This window comes from Macrotis lagotis, chromosome 3, assembly GCF_037893015.1.
Source record: "Macrotis lagotis isolate mMagLag1 chromosome 3, bilby.v1.9.chrom.fasta, whole genome shotgun sequence".
Classification (NCBI taxonomy): domain Eukaryota; kingdom Metazoa; phylum Chordata; class Mammalia; order Peramelemorphia; family Peramelidae; genus Macrotis; species Macrotis lagotis.
Window position 1 is genome coordinate 287,118,837 of NC_133660.1, and position 15,007 is coordinate 287,133,843.

At 57.1% G+C, this 15,007-nt stretch overlaps 2 protein-coding genes across 6 annotated transcripts; one reads left to right on the plus strand and one right to left on the minus strand.

Moving 5' to 3' along the window:
• Positions 1-134: 134 nt before the first annotated feature.
• On the minus strand, positions 135-6,459 carry TMEM138 (transmembrane protein 138). 3 transcript variants are annotated; one of them, XM_074231354.1, is made up of 5 exons: positions 6,346-6,459; positions 6,053-6,249; positions 5,694-5,792; positions 653-728; positions 135-386 (listed from the first exon to the last, which is right to left on the minus strand). In XM_074231354.1, the coding sequence occupies exons 2-5, from the start codon at positions 6,167-6,169 to the stop codon at positions 274-276; spliced, it is 405 nt and encodes a 134-aa protein (XP_074087455.1). In that variant the 5' UTR covers positions 6,170-6,249; positions 6,346-6,459; the 3' UTR covers positions 135-273. The 3 variants fall into 3 exon arrangements, with proteins under 3 accessions (XP_074087455.1, XP_074087454.1, XP_074087456.1); XM_074231353.1 differs by having other exon boundaries at positions 5,694-5,865; positions 6,042-6,249; positions 6,346-6,452; XM_074231355.1 differs by lacking the exon at positions 6,346-6,459 and having other exon boundaries at positions 5,694-5,865; positions 6,053-6,076.
• CYB561A3 (cytochrome b561 family member A3) lies at positions 6,052-14,842 on the plus strand. Of its 3 annotated transcripts, none has more exons than XM_074231349.1 (6): positions 6,052-6,999; positions 10,625-10,815; positions 11,673-11,881; positions 12,397-12,551; positions 12,774-12,930; positions 13,931-14,841. In XM_074231349.1, the coding sequence occupies exons 2-6, from the start codon at positions 10,629-10,631 to the stop codon at positions 14,003-14,005; spliced, it is 783 nt and encodes a 260-aa protein (XP_074087450.1). In that variant the 5' UTR covers positions 6,052-6,999; positions 10,625-10,628; the 3' UTR covers positions 14,006-14,841. The 3 variants fall into 3 exon arrangements, with proteins under 3 accessions (XP_074087450.1, XP_074087448.1, XP_074087449.1); XM_074231347.1 differs by lacking the exon at positions 6,052-6,999 and adding an exon at positions 8,494-10,509 and having other exon boundaries at positions 13,931-14,842; XM_074231348.1 differs by lacking the exon at positions 6,052-6,999 and adding an exon at positions 8,494-10,509 and having other exon boundaries at positions 13,448-14,021.
• Positions 14,843-15,007: the final 165 nt, after the last annotated feature.

A 15,007-nucleotide genomic window follows, 5' to 3' on the forward strand; every position in this document is an offset into this window, starting at 1 on the left:
GGGGCTGAGCCCGCCCGGGAGAGTCGGGGGCCCGCGCTCCCCGGGGACGCACGGAGGCGCCGACAGAGGAGCCCGGCGCCGGGCGCCCGCCCCGCTCCCTCCCCGCGACACACACATGCTGGCAGCCGGGAGGCTTGGGGCAAAAGAGCGACATTTATTTCCTATCGTTAAAAAACCGCGCGAAGGGGCGCTGGGTGTGGGGCGAGTTCCCGGGCCCGGGCCCCCGGGTGCGGGGCGGGCCGCAGGGGCTCGGCTCCCGGCGGTGGGAGGGGGTCAGCTACGGATCTGGGTGAATTCCTTGCGCAGCCACAGAGAATCCTGGTAGAATCGGGGGTCGCCCAGGCGGATGGCCGTCCTCTTGTAGAAGTAGCAGTAGAAGACGGCGGCTGGGGAGAGAAGGGCAAAGGGCCTTGGGGGGCTGCCCCGCTGCAGCTGTGATGGGGCAGCCAGCGGCGCCAGGGCCCCCGGGGCACCAGGGCCCCCAGGGGCACCAAGGCCTTCAGGGGCGTCAAGGCCCCCAGGGGCACCAAGGCCTTCAGGGGCGTCAAGGCCCCCAGGGGCACCAAGGCCATGGGGTCCAGGGCCTAGGCCACCCGCCAGATCTTAGCCCCGCAGGGGGAGGGGAAAACCCGGAGGCCAGGGTGACCCTTACCCAGTCTCTGAAACACAAACAGGGCTTGAAGGCCATCCGTCCAGATAAACAGCTGGGAGCTTTTCCAGCGCAGGTTCTAAAGGAGAAACAATGCAGTTCAAGTGCACAGTCACTTCCCACAGCATCTACTTCTGCCCCCAGGCCCCCAGGTCCAGCTCAGCATTCTGGCCTGGTCCGTATCATGAGGATGCTGCCCCAGATGCAACAGGACACCCTCAGTCCTCCCGTTGACTGCCTAGGAGCTCTGGCCATGCCAACAGCCCTGATGCCTGGGGCTCCCCATGCTGAAGCTGCCCAGCGGCGGAGCCCAGGTGTTTAGATCCCCTCTGCAGAGTCACAGCTTGTGAAAACGCTCTTGGGGAGTCTCTTTTTTTTTCTTTTATGTATATTTGTTTCCCTATCACAAACAATGGTAGTTTCTACCTATCATTTTTTGGGGTGGTTTTGAGTTTTTCCATTTTTCTCCCTCCCTCCCTCCCTCCCTTCCCCCTTCCCCCCAGCAGAAGGCAATCTGATACAGGGTTCACATTTGCATCCATGAGAAGATTAAAAGTGAACTTGTTGGAGCCGCTAGGTGGCGCAGTGGATAGAGCACCAGCCCTGGAGTCAGGAGGACCCGAGTTCAAGTGCAGCCTCAGACACTGAATAATTACCTAGCTGTGTGGCCTTGGGCAAGCCACTTAACCCCATTGCTTTGCAAATAAATAAATAAAACAGTGAACTTGTGAGAGAAGAATCAGATCCAGAAGGAAGAAAACATTAGAACAAAATGACAATACACAACACAACTTTTAAAAATTGAAGAAAACAAGCTTGGGTCTTCCTTCTCTGGACAGATGGTATTCTCCATCACAAATCTTGGGGAGCCTTTCTTAATGGACCAAAAACCAAACTCCCCATTGACTGGGAAGAGATGATGGAACTCAGCCTGCAGAGCTCTTGTAAGCTTCTCTCCCCCAGGAAGAGGCTTTGCTGAAACTCTGACCCCAGAGAGCCTCCTGGTGGCTGAGGGTTCAGCTCTCCTCAGATTAAACAACTCGGCTCAACAGCTTTGCAAAGGACAATCCGAACCTATTTTGGCTTCAGTAGGAAGATCCCAGAAAATCCTCTTATCTCTCCCACAGGCAGAAGGCAGGCAAGCATGCAAGCCAAGTAGCTCTGCCAGCTTAGTGCCATCTCACCAACACTAGCTGGCTTCCTTGGAAGCTCTTCTCTTCTTCTGATTAACAGGGGATGAGAAACTCCTCAGTGATTTAACTTAGGGAATGCCCTAAAACAGAAGGCACAATCATTGCCAGGAACGAAGTGGGAGGGAAGGGGAGGGCACACACAGACTATCTTGGAGGAGGTTGCTGCTCCTCATCCTCCATGGGGGAGGGAGCTGTGAAGTTCTGTTGGATGCTTCACTATCCTTCCAGAAAGCTTGACTTGCCATCCATCAGTGGCCACCTCCTTGGTAGACTGCCTGCAGGAGTTTACCCTGTGGGTTGGGGCTTCCATGGGTACAAGGGCTGCCCACTCATGCAGCAGCCCAAAACTCGGAATTAGCAGTCATCCTGGGCCAGTCACTTCATTCCTCTTAGGAAACATCCACTACCTAAGCAGGAGGCCTTACCTCCTGTGCTACCTTTCTATAGGCTGTGCCAGCTGGCTGGCTCCCACCCCACATGTCTCCTTTGCCCTCTGCAGGGTGAGTGACTGAAATGTCCCATGAGGACTCCCAGTCCTACAAGAACCCTGCTCTGTGTAGGTGAGCACACTGCCACCTATCATGGGCCCCATCCACCCAAGGGACTGATGCTGCATGGGCAAGCTGAGCTGGACAGTTCTTTTCCTCTTTCTTTTTTAATCTCTGTTAAAAGGGAGAGATTGAAGGGTGATGATTTCATCAGAAATACAGGTGATGTAAAAACAAAAGAATTTACTTTTAAAAAAAATTGAGATGGGCCCTAAGAAAGCTTTGCTCCTTTCCAGAGGTGATCCTCTATTCAATTCTGAGCCCAAATCACTGTGTGAGCATCATATACACACATACCTATCTACACACAGGCCACACACATACATTCATGGGTATAGGACTAGAACAGATTGTCCAGGATCTCTTCTGGCAAGTCCCACTGTGTTCTAGGCTTCCCATGACCAGGATGGTGTCATCCATAAACGAGAGCATCTGGAGGACTTTACTGGAAGAAAACCTTTGTCACTGTGGATTCTCCTCTAAGACAGGGGAAAGATTTTTCTTGTTTGTTGTCCTTTCACTTTCTCCCTTGATTGCTTTGAGGAAAATGGTTTTTCTTCTTTGTGGGGGGGGAGAGGGGGAGAGGCAATTAGGGTGAAGTGACTTGCCCAAAATCATGGAGCATCTAAGTGTCTGAGGCTGGATTTGAACATAGGTCCTCCTGATGCCAGGGCTAGTGCTCCATCCATTTTGCTACCTAGTTGCCCCAGAAAACCTTTTGAATCCCTTACCAGGTTTTCTTTAAATGGTTTTACCCTCTACAGCTTCTCTTTTATGAGTTAAAAAAATGAACTTTATTAAACCTTTTCATAATCTGCCTTGGTCTTTCTAACACTTCTTTCTCTTCTTGGGTCCTTTTTCTAATTCTTTGATTAATTGTTATCAATCCCCTCCTCACAAAAGTTGTGCTCTGGGCCTCTTTTTCTCCTCTCTCTTCCCTTCCTTGGTTGTCTCAGCAGTGGCTCCTACAGGTTCCATTCTCATCACCAAACAAAAATGTCTCTCACTCTTAGAAATTCAACTGCAATCTTTCTCCTGAATTCTTCTCCCATGTTTCTAATGGTCCTGAAAATCCTACAGGTATCTCAAACCCAACCACAATAAAGGGAAAAGCTTTTATGAAGTGCTTACTGTATGCTGGCAACTGTGCCAATACTTTCAAAAGAAAACTCAATCTTCCCTCACCACTGCTCCACAAGGCAACCGAGTCACTCCATCCTTCTCCAAGCTGCCTGGTTCCCCAAACTCTGAGGCCTCCCTGATTACTTTCCCTGCTCCTGGAGCTTCCCAGCCCCCACATCTGTCTGCCTAGAGTCACTCTAGTTAGAGGCCCTTCATCTTTTACCTGGCTCTTGGAAGAGACCAATAGGTCCCCCAACTTCCAGTCTGTCTTTCCTCTCTAACTGGTGCTCCACTGAGCTGCCAAACTGACCTTCCTAAAACACTGATCTGAAGATGTCACTCCCCTCCTCAAAGCTCCTCAGGGAATAAAACACAAAAGCCCCAGTCTTGGAGTCACATCCCTCCACAACAGGATTTCCACTTAACTTTCCTGTCATATTTCACATTACTCTTGCTCTTCTCTGGTCCTGACATGCCATGGCTCCCACATTTGCACAGCTGTCTTCTCTACCTATGATTGCTCCCTCCTGATTTCCACCTCTTATAATTTCTACCTTCCATCAAAACACATCTCAGGTGCTCTTCCCTCCTCCACAACACCCCTCCCCACTCCACTGCCTTTAACATCATCTCTTCAAGAATTTACTTGGGGGGTGGCTAGGTGGCGCAGTGGATAAAGCACCAGCCCTGGAGTCAGGAGTACTTGGCTTCAAATACGGTCTCAGACACTTAATAATTGCCTAGCTGTGTGGCCTTGGGCAAGCTGCTTAACTCCATTTGCCTTGCAAAAAAAAAAGCCTAAAAAAAAAAGAATTTACTTGGGATTTCATCTTCTGTTGGTATGCTGCATCTCCCTAGGACAATGTAAACTCAGCACAGGAGGGTGGGGAAGATGGTTCTGGGTTTTTTTTTTTTTGAATTCTCAGCATCTTTACAGTGTCTTAATCCACTTTTGGTTGCAATGAACTCAAAAGTAACAAGTGGTGCTTCCTATTTTATTTACACAAGTGACTGTTCTCTTGTTGTGTGAGGAAAGTCAGAAAAATGGTCCTGTCCTCCTGCAATACCATCATATTGGAGAAAAAGAGGCTACACTCTTGGATGCAGAGAAAATTGTAGGAATCCATTAGTTGTAGAAGAAGTCATCCCAAGGGTTTGGCCATTGGAAAACTTGGTCTGGTGACTTGGCTTCAGACAACTCCTGCCAATGATGGTCTGGATGTTGCCTCCCATCCAAGAGGAGGACGCAGGCTCCTTTGGAGTAGGGGCTGACTGAACTGACTGACTTTGGTCTGTGTGGCTCAGAGCCCAGTACCCAGCACTGCCTGAGGATGGGGTCATTCCCCAAAGCATTGTGTTCTCTTTAAAGCAGGAAATCATATGAAAGGTTACTACAAGTCACAAATCGGAAGAGACAGGAAGAACATCCAAACAACTTTCCTTCACCTCACCTCCAGCAATAAGCTGAGGCGACAGGAGAAGGCAGCAGTCAACAATGGAGGGTAACAGAAAGACAGGCCAACCAACACCCTCTTGGTGGAATTGTGAATTGGTCCAACCATTCAAACAAGCAATTTGTAATTTTACTAAGGAAGTGACTTCCCAGAAATTTTACTGAGGGCAGAAACTCCAAACTGAGGAGCTCTCATAAGTGCAAAAATGTCAACAGCCACACTTCTTGTAGTAGCAAAGAACAGAGGAACCCCTCCCCAGAAACTTCTCAATGATAAGCGGCACATGAATTCACGTTGTAAGAAAGTTGAGAGAAGCATCGGAAGACATCTGATGCAAAGTGAAGAAAGTAGGACCAGGAAAAACAGGCTGACAACCAAGTCGGTGAACAAACCACGACAATAACCAGCACTGCCACCACCAATGATGATGACCGCAATGACAGTGCCAGCAGCAGCAAGAACAAAAGGGGTCTGTGAAAAGGTGGGTTATGAGAATGCTCCTTTTTCCCTCCCTGCAGAAGAGAACTGCGGGCACGCACACAGGCAGAGCTGGTTGAGGCAGGGGTCGTTTGGCTGACTGGTTTTACTCTGGGCCATCCGGGGCGGCCCTCTGGGAGAGAACCAACCGTGATGGGGGGGGAGGGGGAAGAGGTGGGGGATGACAAAAAAGGAAGGCTTGGTCCTTCCCGGGCCTGGCAGGCCTCGCCCATCCCGCCCCCTTCCTTACCAGGACCCAGACGTGCAGGGGGATGCTGAGAGCCAGGTAGACGGCCGTCAGGATGATGGTCCCTTTGAACTTGCGGAAGAGGAGGCTGACCAGCCCAGCCTGGAACACGAAGGTGTTGAAGAACATGAGGAAGATGATGATGATGTTGAAGAGGATGGCGATGTCTTGGATGCTGCGGGGGCACAAACAGGGGCGCGGGGCTTGGGTGCAGGGCCGCCCCGCCCCGGCCCCGCCCCGGCCCCGCCCCCGCCATGCCCCGCCCCCCCCGGGCCCGGCCCCGCCCCCCGGGCCCGGCCACGCCCCCGCCATGCCCCGGCCCCGCCCCCCGCGCCCCCGGCCCCGCCCCACATGAAGAGCACCAGCTGCACCACGGGCGCCACGCGCAGCAGCTCGGAGAAGGCGTTCACGAAGAGGTCGTAGAGCAGCAGCGCGCACTGCAGCGCCAGCACCAGGCTGTAGTTGCCGGCCTGCAGCATCCTGGGGCGCAGGGCCCGGCCGCCGCCGCCTCAGGCCTCGGGACACCCGCGAGTCCTCCCGCCGGAGCCGGCCCGGGCGCCTGGGGGGAGGGGCGTGGGTGGAGCAGCCGCCGCCGCGGGGGCCCCCCGGGCCCGCCTCCCCTGCCCCCGCCGCCCCGCCGCCGCTCCCGCCTCACCTGGCGCCGCCATCCTAGGTTGGCATGGAAACTGCCCCGGGCCCGCCCCCACTTCCGGAGGCCGCCCGGAGTCCCGGAAGTGCGTGCGGGGCCGGCCGGCGGCCATGTTGGCGCCCGGCGCGCGGCCCCGCCTTCCCTCCCTGCCCCCCATCCTGTTAGCGACCCCCGCCCGCTGGGTCCCGAGCCGCGGAGAGGGAGGTGGGAGCGAAGGCAGCGAGGGGCGGCTAGGTGGCGCAGTGGTCAGGAGGGCCTGAGTTCAGAGCCGGCCGTGTGGCCTTGGCCAAGCCGCTTCACCCCGCCGCCTTGCAAAAACCTAAAGAAAACGACAGGAAAGTGAAGGAAGCAAGGGGCGGCGCTCGGGAGGCCATTTCCCAGGCGGCCTTGGGAAGACAGACTCCATTTCCCAGGCGGCCTTGGGAAGACAGACTCCATTTCCCAGGCGGCCTTGGGAAGACAGACTCCATTTCCCAGGCGGCCTTGGGAAGACAGACTCCATTTCCCAGGCTGCCTTAGGAAGACAGACTCCATTTCCCAGGCGGCCTTGGGAAGACAGACTCCATTTCCCAGGCGGCCTCGCGCCGGCCCGGACGTTCGGAGGGCTCGGCGCGCAGCCGGAAGTGCCGAGCGCTGGAGCAGGGAGAGGCGGCCTCTCGCGTAAGTAGTGGGGCCGGGGGCGGGGGGGGGGACTGACTCCGTTTCCCAGCAGCCCCTGCGGCGACCTCCCGCCGCCGGGGCGAGCCTCTGCCGAGCGCCCCCCGCTTTCCCGCCCCGGAGCCCGGGGGGTGGGGGGTGCGGAGGGTGGGCGGGGCGGGAGGAAGCCCCTCCCCCTCGGGCCCCGCCTCCCCGGCCGCCCCTCCCCCTCGGGCCCGGGCTGAGCCCTCTCCGCGCCTCCCAGCCGCCCCCCCCCCAGATTCGGGGTTCGGGGCCCCCCTGGGACGTTGCCTTTTCTCTGTGGCTGGGTGGAGCCCCGGCCCGGAGCCGGGAGGAGCTGAGTTCCAATGCGGCCCCAGACACCTCGTGGTTACCGGGGCCCGGGGCCCGGGGCCCGCCACTGAACCCCTTAGACACGTCCGAGTCTTCCCGCTCGCCAGCGCGGCCACGGGACGCCCCGGAGCTCAGACCCGATCCCCGCAGGCAGGCCGCGGCTTCTCCGGGCAGGATCCTGCGGCAGCTTGGCTCCTGCCGCCGCGTCTGGGAACCCGTGAGGAGCGCCCGGCCGCCTGCCCCCGCCAGGGGTTTTCCCTTTGCCGCCTTTTCTGCCCAGGGCTCCAAGACGTGCCGACCCCCCACCCCGCCTGGGTGGGCACACCTGGCCCGGGCCGTGCCACCGCGCCCTAACCGCTCTGCTTTCCCCAGACGAGGCTGGCCTCTCCCTGGCGCTGCCAGCCCGGCTCCTCGCCAGGTGCCCCGTTTGCTTTCTGCTCAGCCTCACCACCTGTGTCTGCTCCGCGCCCCCTTCTTGCGGGGGTGCTTTAGTTTCTCCCTGCCAACTCTTGAGGATGAATGAACTAAAAAACCTTTGCTTACTAGGCCTGGAATTTAAGAAGACCTTAGAGGACCAAGCTTTGTCAGTTGGCGTGGCCCATTTGTACCTATTAGAAAGAACAAGATGAATGTTTTCCTTGAGATTCCTTGTACCTAAAGTGTAGGAGACGTTATAATAAATGACACTGAGATTGTAACATTTTAAGGTCATTTAAAATTTCTGAGTTGGTTGACACAGTTGCCAGACTTGATCCTTCTTGGGCTAAGAACCTATTAGGAGCTTGGTCTAGGAAACAGAAATGCACCCGGATTCTGGCCCTGCCTTCAGGAACTTAGATTCTAAAAGTGGGCAAGGGAGTGAAGAAGGCGGTGTGGTCTGGGAAACCCTCAGGGAAGGCCAGGGACGTGAGTGGGGTCTTAGGGCTCTGGGAGTCACTGATACAGTCATTCAGTGACTGCTCATACAGCAAGATTTAGAAAGCCAGATGGGGGCAAGAGGATAAATACATAGTGACCAGACAGATGGCAAGATGGTTAACTGCCTTCTGAGGGCCCCACAGTGTGCTAAGGGCTGGGAACGCAACCCAGAAATCAAGACGATCTCAATCCTCAAAGAGCTTACATTCTAAGGGGAAAGGTAACATCTTGGGGGGGGGGTGCTGGGGTGAGTCTTGGGGGAGCTGTAGGGCCACTGATGGACATGGTGAGCATTCTGGAGGTCTGCTATGAAGGTGGCCCTGGAGGGTCTGGAGACTTCCCAGCCTACCTATGCCACAGAGGGGAGTGCTCCAGGTTTCTGACAGATTTGTGACTGAATGGGATGAGTCAGAGTCCAGGGCTGGCCCCAGGGCCCAGAGATGACTTGATGTGCTTCCCCAAAGAGCTGGGAGTGGCCCAGTCTCTGGGGTCAGATCTCGAGGCTCCCTGGTGACTTGGTGCTGAGTGATCATGACATCCCTTAGGTTAGGTGATGTTCTACTGGGCGGTTTTGCTCAAAGCTGCCCCAGTTGGGGGGTAGGGCACAGCGTCTCCAGGTCATGTCTGGAGGCTCCCTGTTGGGGGTTGGGGAGGGCAGAGCGGATGGTAGGAGACCTGCATAGCTTCAGTTTCCTGTCAATGGGAGGCTGGTGACCCCTTCCATTATCTTAGCTCATTTAAGGGTCCAAGGTAGGGGTCACAACCCCTAAGTGATAGGAAAAATTATGTTGCTTCCAGGATCTCTGTGGCATGATCTCCTTGTGCCATCCTCATGGGGGCTCTTATTTGGCTTTTTCCTCTTAACTGACCTCTGTACCTTACCCTGGGTTCTCTGACACAGTGCCCAGCTACTTGGCTGTAGCTCCACTGGGGAGCCCAGGAATGGGAGCTGGCAGGATGGATCTAGGGGAGGGGGGAAGAGGCCCAGGGAGCTTCTTCTTTAGGATCCTGCAGCAAGCCTGGGGACCTGGGGCTCTTAAGTTTTGATTAGCCAGGACCTGCTAGATACCTCCTGGTGACTGGGTGGGGGAAGTGGGTGAAGAGCAGCCAAGGCCGTCCCCCTTCCCTTCCTGCCTCTTGTCTTTGCCCGCGGGGGCCCAAGAAGCTCCCAGGGCTCCTTCTGCCCTTAATAACCCTCTCACTGTCTGACTCCAGCCCGGGCACCTGACCTACTGGCTGGCAATCCCCTATGCCTGCAACCCCCTTCCCTTACTTCTCTGCCTGCTTGGAGAGCACCTTGGTGCGTAGAGCACACCCTGTAGTCAGGAAAAGCCAAGTTCAAATTTGATCTCAGATGCTTCCTGACTGAGGAGTGTGGATGAGTCACTGTGCCTCATTTTCCTCACCTGTAACCTGGGGATCATAATGCACCTGCCCCCCAGCTCTGATGAGAGGATGTGCACAGTGCCCAAAGATGACTCGATATCTCTGGGATTTCTGTCTTTTCGCCTTTTTGCGTGTGAGCCCTTTCTGGATCATCACTGACCGCGGTCATACCTGCTACGCATGAATGACAGACGTCAGTGTGCCTTGATTTCCCCTGAGGCACGTCACCCCTTCTCGAATGAGCCCATGGGGTATTGATGAGGTAGAATCGGAGGGTAGACCCTGAAGAGTTGGGGTCCTCTTTAATTGCAGCTGAAGAACCTGAGGCTCAGAGGAGGGAAATGACCAGCCCAGGGTCACGTAGGCAGAAACACTGGATGGTGTGGCTGCCTAGGAGAAGATGCAGACTAGGCCTGGCAGTCCGGGCTGGCAGCCATGGGCAGAGGGCCCAGAGAGGTCCCATGATGCCCTTTCTAAGCAACCCTTGTGGGGAAATCTCAAAATAGACTTCGTGGTCCCCAAACCATGCCTGGCTGCTTCTCTCTCTTCCTCTGGAGTTTCCCTTGAGTTTGAGGAAGCAGAAGCAGGGGCAGCAGCTGTGCCTGTGGGCTGTGGCAGAAGCCTGTCAGGGGACTGTTTTCCACCAGTCCAAGGCGGCCCCCTCACCAAGCTAAACTGGGACCGTCCAGCTGGAGCCAGAGTCCCCTCAGCCTGGGCCCAGCCCCTCATTCTGAACGTTCCTCAGTTCCTCTGGGAAAGGAGTCTCTTCTCCCAGCTCCGGCCAAGGGCGTCCTGGACCTGGCTTGGTCGGACTTGGGGGAAGACTCCTCCCAGCCAGAAATCTGAAGCACCTGGCTCCTGGAACACCCGGGGCAGGTGGGACAAAAACAGAAGTGAGGGGCAAGGAGGGGAGAAAGGTCCTCTTTTCTTTGCAGTGCCACCCTAGGGCTGCCCAGGCAAAGAGGGGGTGACCGATTCTGTCCTCCCCCAGGATCATGATGGCTGTGGGACAGTTTTATTTCTTCTCCCTGGTCCTGGGCACCTTGGGCTCCCTGTGTGTGCTCTTCACAGTCTACTGGGTACAGCACTGGCGTGGTGGCTTCGGCTGGGATGGCACCATCCTCATGTTCAACTGGCACCCTGTCCTGATGGTGACTGGGATGGTGGTGCTGTACGGGGCTGGTGAGTAGGGAGTAGATAGGCCTCATGGGAGGAGGCAGAAGAAGGGGACTTCCTCTCATAGTGCCCCCCCCGCCCCAGCTCTCCAGGCTGGGGGCCATTCTGCCATCCTCTCCTGGTAGTGGGGAAGCCCATTGACCCTGATTCTGCAGCCTCCTGTGTCACATCGGTTTACTCGTCTGTATGGGGGGCATGATGCTCCGAGTTCTTGTACTCCTTTATGGACCACTGTCAAGAAAGCACTTTGCCATCTTTGGGGCTCGGGGGGCTAAACTCTTCTCCAGGGCTGTTGGAATGGGAGGTGGTGCTATTTGGGGGCTCAGGAGTGAACCCTCAGGGCAGTGAGAGCTGCTCTGGAAGCTGAGAAGGGGGCAGCCAGGCCAGGGTTCCTCACGTTGGTGACCAAGGGTCAGGGGCTTGGAGGGGGAGCTGAGGTGGGCAGAGCAAAGTGCTTGTGCCGAGCCCCTACGTGGCTAGCCTCAGCCTGAGCTTGGCTCCACTGTCTCTTGGATCTGCCCGGCAGGTGGGGCAGATCTCAGGTTGGCATTGCAACTGAGGGCAGTAGAGTGGAGTCAGAGGCCCTGGCTTCGGATCCTCCCTTGACAGGACTGAGCCTCCTCTCTCCGAGCCTCAGTTTCCTTGTTTGCAAAGTGAATGGGTTGGACTGGATGGTCCCTTGCAGCCCTAAAATTGACTTGAGGTTCAATGGATCCCTAAGGGGCAGCAGCTGTTTCTTCTCTTCCTAACCTCTGCCCAGGGGTCAGGGTGGGACGGTGACCTTCTCTGTCGCCCCCTTCTCTCTTGGGGCTGCTGGGAGGCTCTGAGCCGAGGGATAGGCCCAGCTCCCGATCTTCCCGCAGCCTCCTTGGTGTACCGCTTGCCCCAGTCCTGGGTGGGACCCAAGCTGCCGTGGAAGCTGCTCCATGCTACGGTGCACCTGGTGGCCTTCGTCCTGACGGTGCTGGGGCTGGTCGCCGTCTTTGACTTCCATAGCCACAACCGGATTGCCAATCTCTACTCCCTGCACAGCTGGCTCGGGATCACGGCCGTTGCCCTCTTTGCCTGCCAGGTGGGTTCACTGGCACATTTCGCCAGATCCGCTGGGTCTGGAGGCTGGAGCTTTGCTTTGACTTTCTGATGGGCCCAAGGCCGACCCACCTACTCAGGAAAAAAACCCTAAGAAAACCTCAAAAGGCCAACACAGGCACAACTCACTCCCCTGATGCAGATGCCCACCTCTAGCCAGAGAGAGCACCTGGGGCTGGAGGGAAGGGTAAGGCTGGCTCAGTTCACAGATGGCAGGACTAGAACTCTGGGCTTCTGAGTGTGGGGGCGACTCTCTGCTCCCTCTGCCAGCCAGCCTGCTCCAGACAGAAATGAAGGCTGTGGGCAGTCCTGCTCAGGGTTGGTTGATGGGGCGAGACCAGAGGCAGTGGTGGGCAGGGTTACTGGAAACGGAGAATTCTAGGTAGGCCTCTGGGTGTCCCATGGACACGGAGATTCCAGGGCCTGGAGAGGGTGTGGGGTGGGACCGGGGAGGGCAGGAACAGGAGGGGAACGAGGGCTGCCCGCTCCTCCCCTCAGTGGCTCCTGGGCTTTGCTGTTTTCCTGTTACCCTGGGCGTCCCTGTGGCTCCGCAGCCTCCTCAAGCCCCTCCACGTCTTCTTTGGGGCCACCATCCTGTCCCTGTCCATGGCCTCTGTCCTCTCCGGAATCAATGAGAAGCTCTTCTTCAGTCTGTGAGTCTGCCGTCGGCCCTCCCTGTGCTTTCAAGGTGGGGAGTGGGACCTGTTGGTCTGGAGCCACCCTCGGAGGATGGGAGCTCTGCCCAGGGTGGGGGCCAGGGGGGCATTAAGAAGAGTTTGGTCAGATAGTCAAGAGTTTCTTGGGGGCTTTTCGTTCCTATCCATCCAACCTGGTCCCTGGCCAGAGTTGAGAGAGCCAGTGCTGTCCCCCTGCAGGAAGAATGCCACTGCCCCCTACTCCAGCCTCCCTCCAGAGGCCTGCTTTGCCAACGTCACCGGGATGCTCGTGGTCACCTTCGTGGGGCTGGTGCTCTACGTCCTCCTGGTCTCCTCATGGAAACGGCCCGAACCGGGCATCCTGACGGACAGACAGGTAGAGGTCCATTTGGCCAGAGAGTGAGGGGAGGACAGTGAGGTTGAGGTGGAGGACTGGGAAATTGGGTTTTGTGGAAGAGAGAGGTGGGGTGGGGGAAGCTGATGGAGATGATGGGTCCTGAGAGAAAATAGTGGCCCACTGAGACCAAGACCCTGCCTCACCTCCCAGCCGGTTGCCCCTGGGCAGGGATCACAGAATGGTCCGAGGGCAGGTCCAGCCCCTCACGAGCTGACAGAAGAGAGGTCACCTGGACTTGGCCACTGGACAGGAGGTCCAAGAGGCCCCCATGGCCTTGTCAGACCCTGACTTCTTGGCTAGGACAAGGGCATCAGAGGGGTGATTCCATCTGGGCCTTTGTGGCCTTTTCTGACTAAACTGGTCTTTCTGCTGTTGGACTTGAGCAGAGCCCCCGGGGGAGAGTTCTGGGCTGGGCCTCTGCCTCTACTGGGGTTCCCATGGGTGGTGGCCCTGAGGCAGGTGACAGGGACTCATGCCTACTCAACTTTCTTTCCAGCCCTTGCTGCATGAAGGGGAGTGAGGTGTGAAGGGCCCCCCGGGAGCAGGCTGAGCAGCTTCACTCTTCCCTGAGCTCTACTCTGTGGGGGGCTCTGAAATGGCCGGGAGAGGGGCCAGGGTCCCCGCCTTCTCTTGATCCCTGTGCTTGTTCTGCTCACTAATCTCTGGGCTCCTCAATTGCTTCCGGGACAGCGTTGGCTTTGGGCCCCTCTCGCCCCCCTCCCCCTGCTCAAGGCTGGGCTATCGTGCCACCGTCAGCTACATCTCGAGTAGGCTCTTGTGGCCTTCCATTCCCTCCTCCTGGGCCAGGCCGGGGCTACGTCCAGGGTGGCTTACCTCGTGGCCCACTCTGCTCCTTGCCAGACTGTGCTGGGGTGGGCTGGGCTCGGCAACCAGGGCCGAAGGGAGGTCCTCTGCCCCTCGTCCTCTCTCCCAGACTTTTGTCAAGTAATCGGGGTGCTGTGCCTGTCACCCCCTCCAGCTTCTGTTTCAGCTGGAGCCTGGATCTCGGCCTCACCTTGTCGCTTATACGCCTGTCGCCTCTGGGCCAACATAGCAACTTGGCCAGTCTGTCCTCCCTGGACACTGCATCACGGCAGGAACTAATAACGGGGCTCAGCCCCTCAGTAGTTGGGGTTCAGCCTCCTCACACCCCTTACCCCAGCACTCATCCTCAGGACCTGCTCATACTCTGGAAATGGTGGAGAAGACTTGGGTGGTGCCTCGTCCTGGCAGGGCCACCCAGCTCCGAGAGCTCTCTTCTCCTTTACCTGTCCCTGCCCCTGTGGAGTGTCAGCTCCCTGGGGGCTCTATCTGCTCCTTCTCCGGGCAGCCCCCACTTCTCCCCAGTTCCCTCCCAGGCTCGGCCCAGCTGGGTCCCAGAGGGACAGTGAGCCTGGTTTGACCCGGCGATGCCAGGCTTTCTTTGGGAGAGGCCACAGGCCACTGGCCTCAGGGAGTCTCCAGGATTTGCAGCTGGGATGGCTCCTTTGGGGTGGCCTGAGTTTTCATCTTCTGGTGTCTTGAGGGATCCCAGACCCTTGGGTTTCCTGGCCTGAGGCTGTTGGCTTATTTCACTTTTGAGAAAAGGGGAACACAAACTTCCTGAGGATTGTGGTGGGAGCTGGGGGCTGATCCTGGGTGGGGCTGGCTTTGGGGGCTCCTGTTCTGCTAAGGCGGGGCCTTGGTCCACAGCTTGAGGGGAGGCTTTTTTATCTGTGTATTAGGATTCTCTTTTTACTAAATAGCTTGCATTCTTTGAACCTCTTGTTACCAGTAAAGTTGTTTGTACTCCACTTGCTGGTCCCTAAATCTGTCATGCAGCCCTCTGACCCCAAAGCCTAAGCCCCCCCTGGGCCCCTCGAAGGGGCTGGCTCCCCCAAATGGCCCCAGAGGCCAGCTGACTCTGAGGCAGGACAGCCCTTGCCTTGCCAGGGGGCCCTGGCGTGACGGGGTGCCAGTGCAGGCTCAAACCAGCGGGGACACCAAGGCGAAGCGGTCTGCCTTGGGTCGGAGCAGTCTGCATCTCCCTGACTCCAAGGCCATCGTGCCCGAGGGG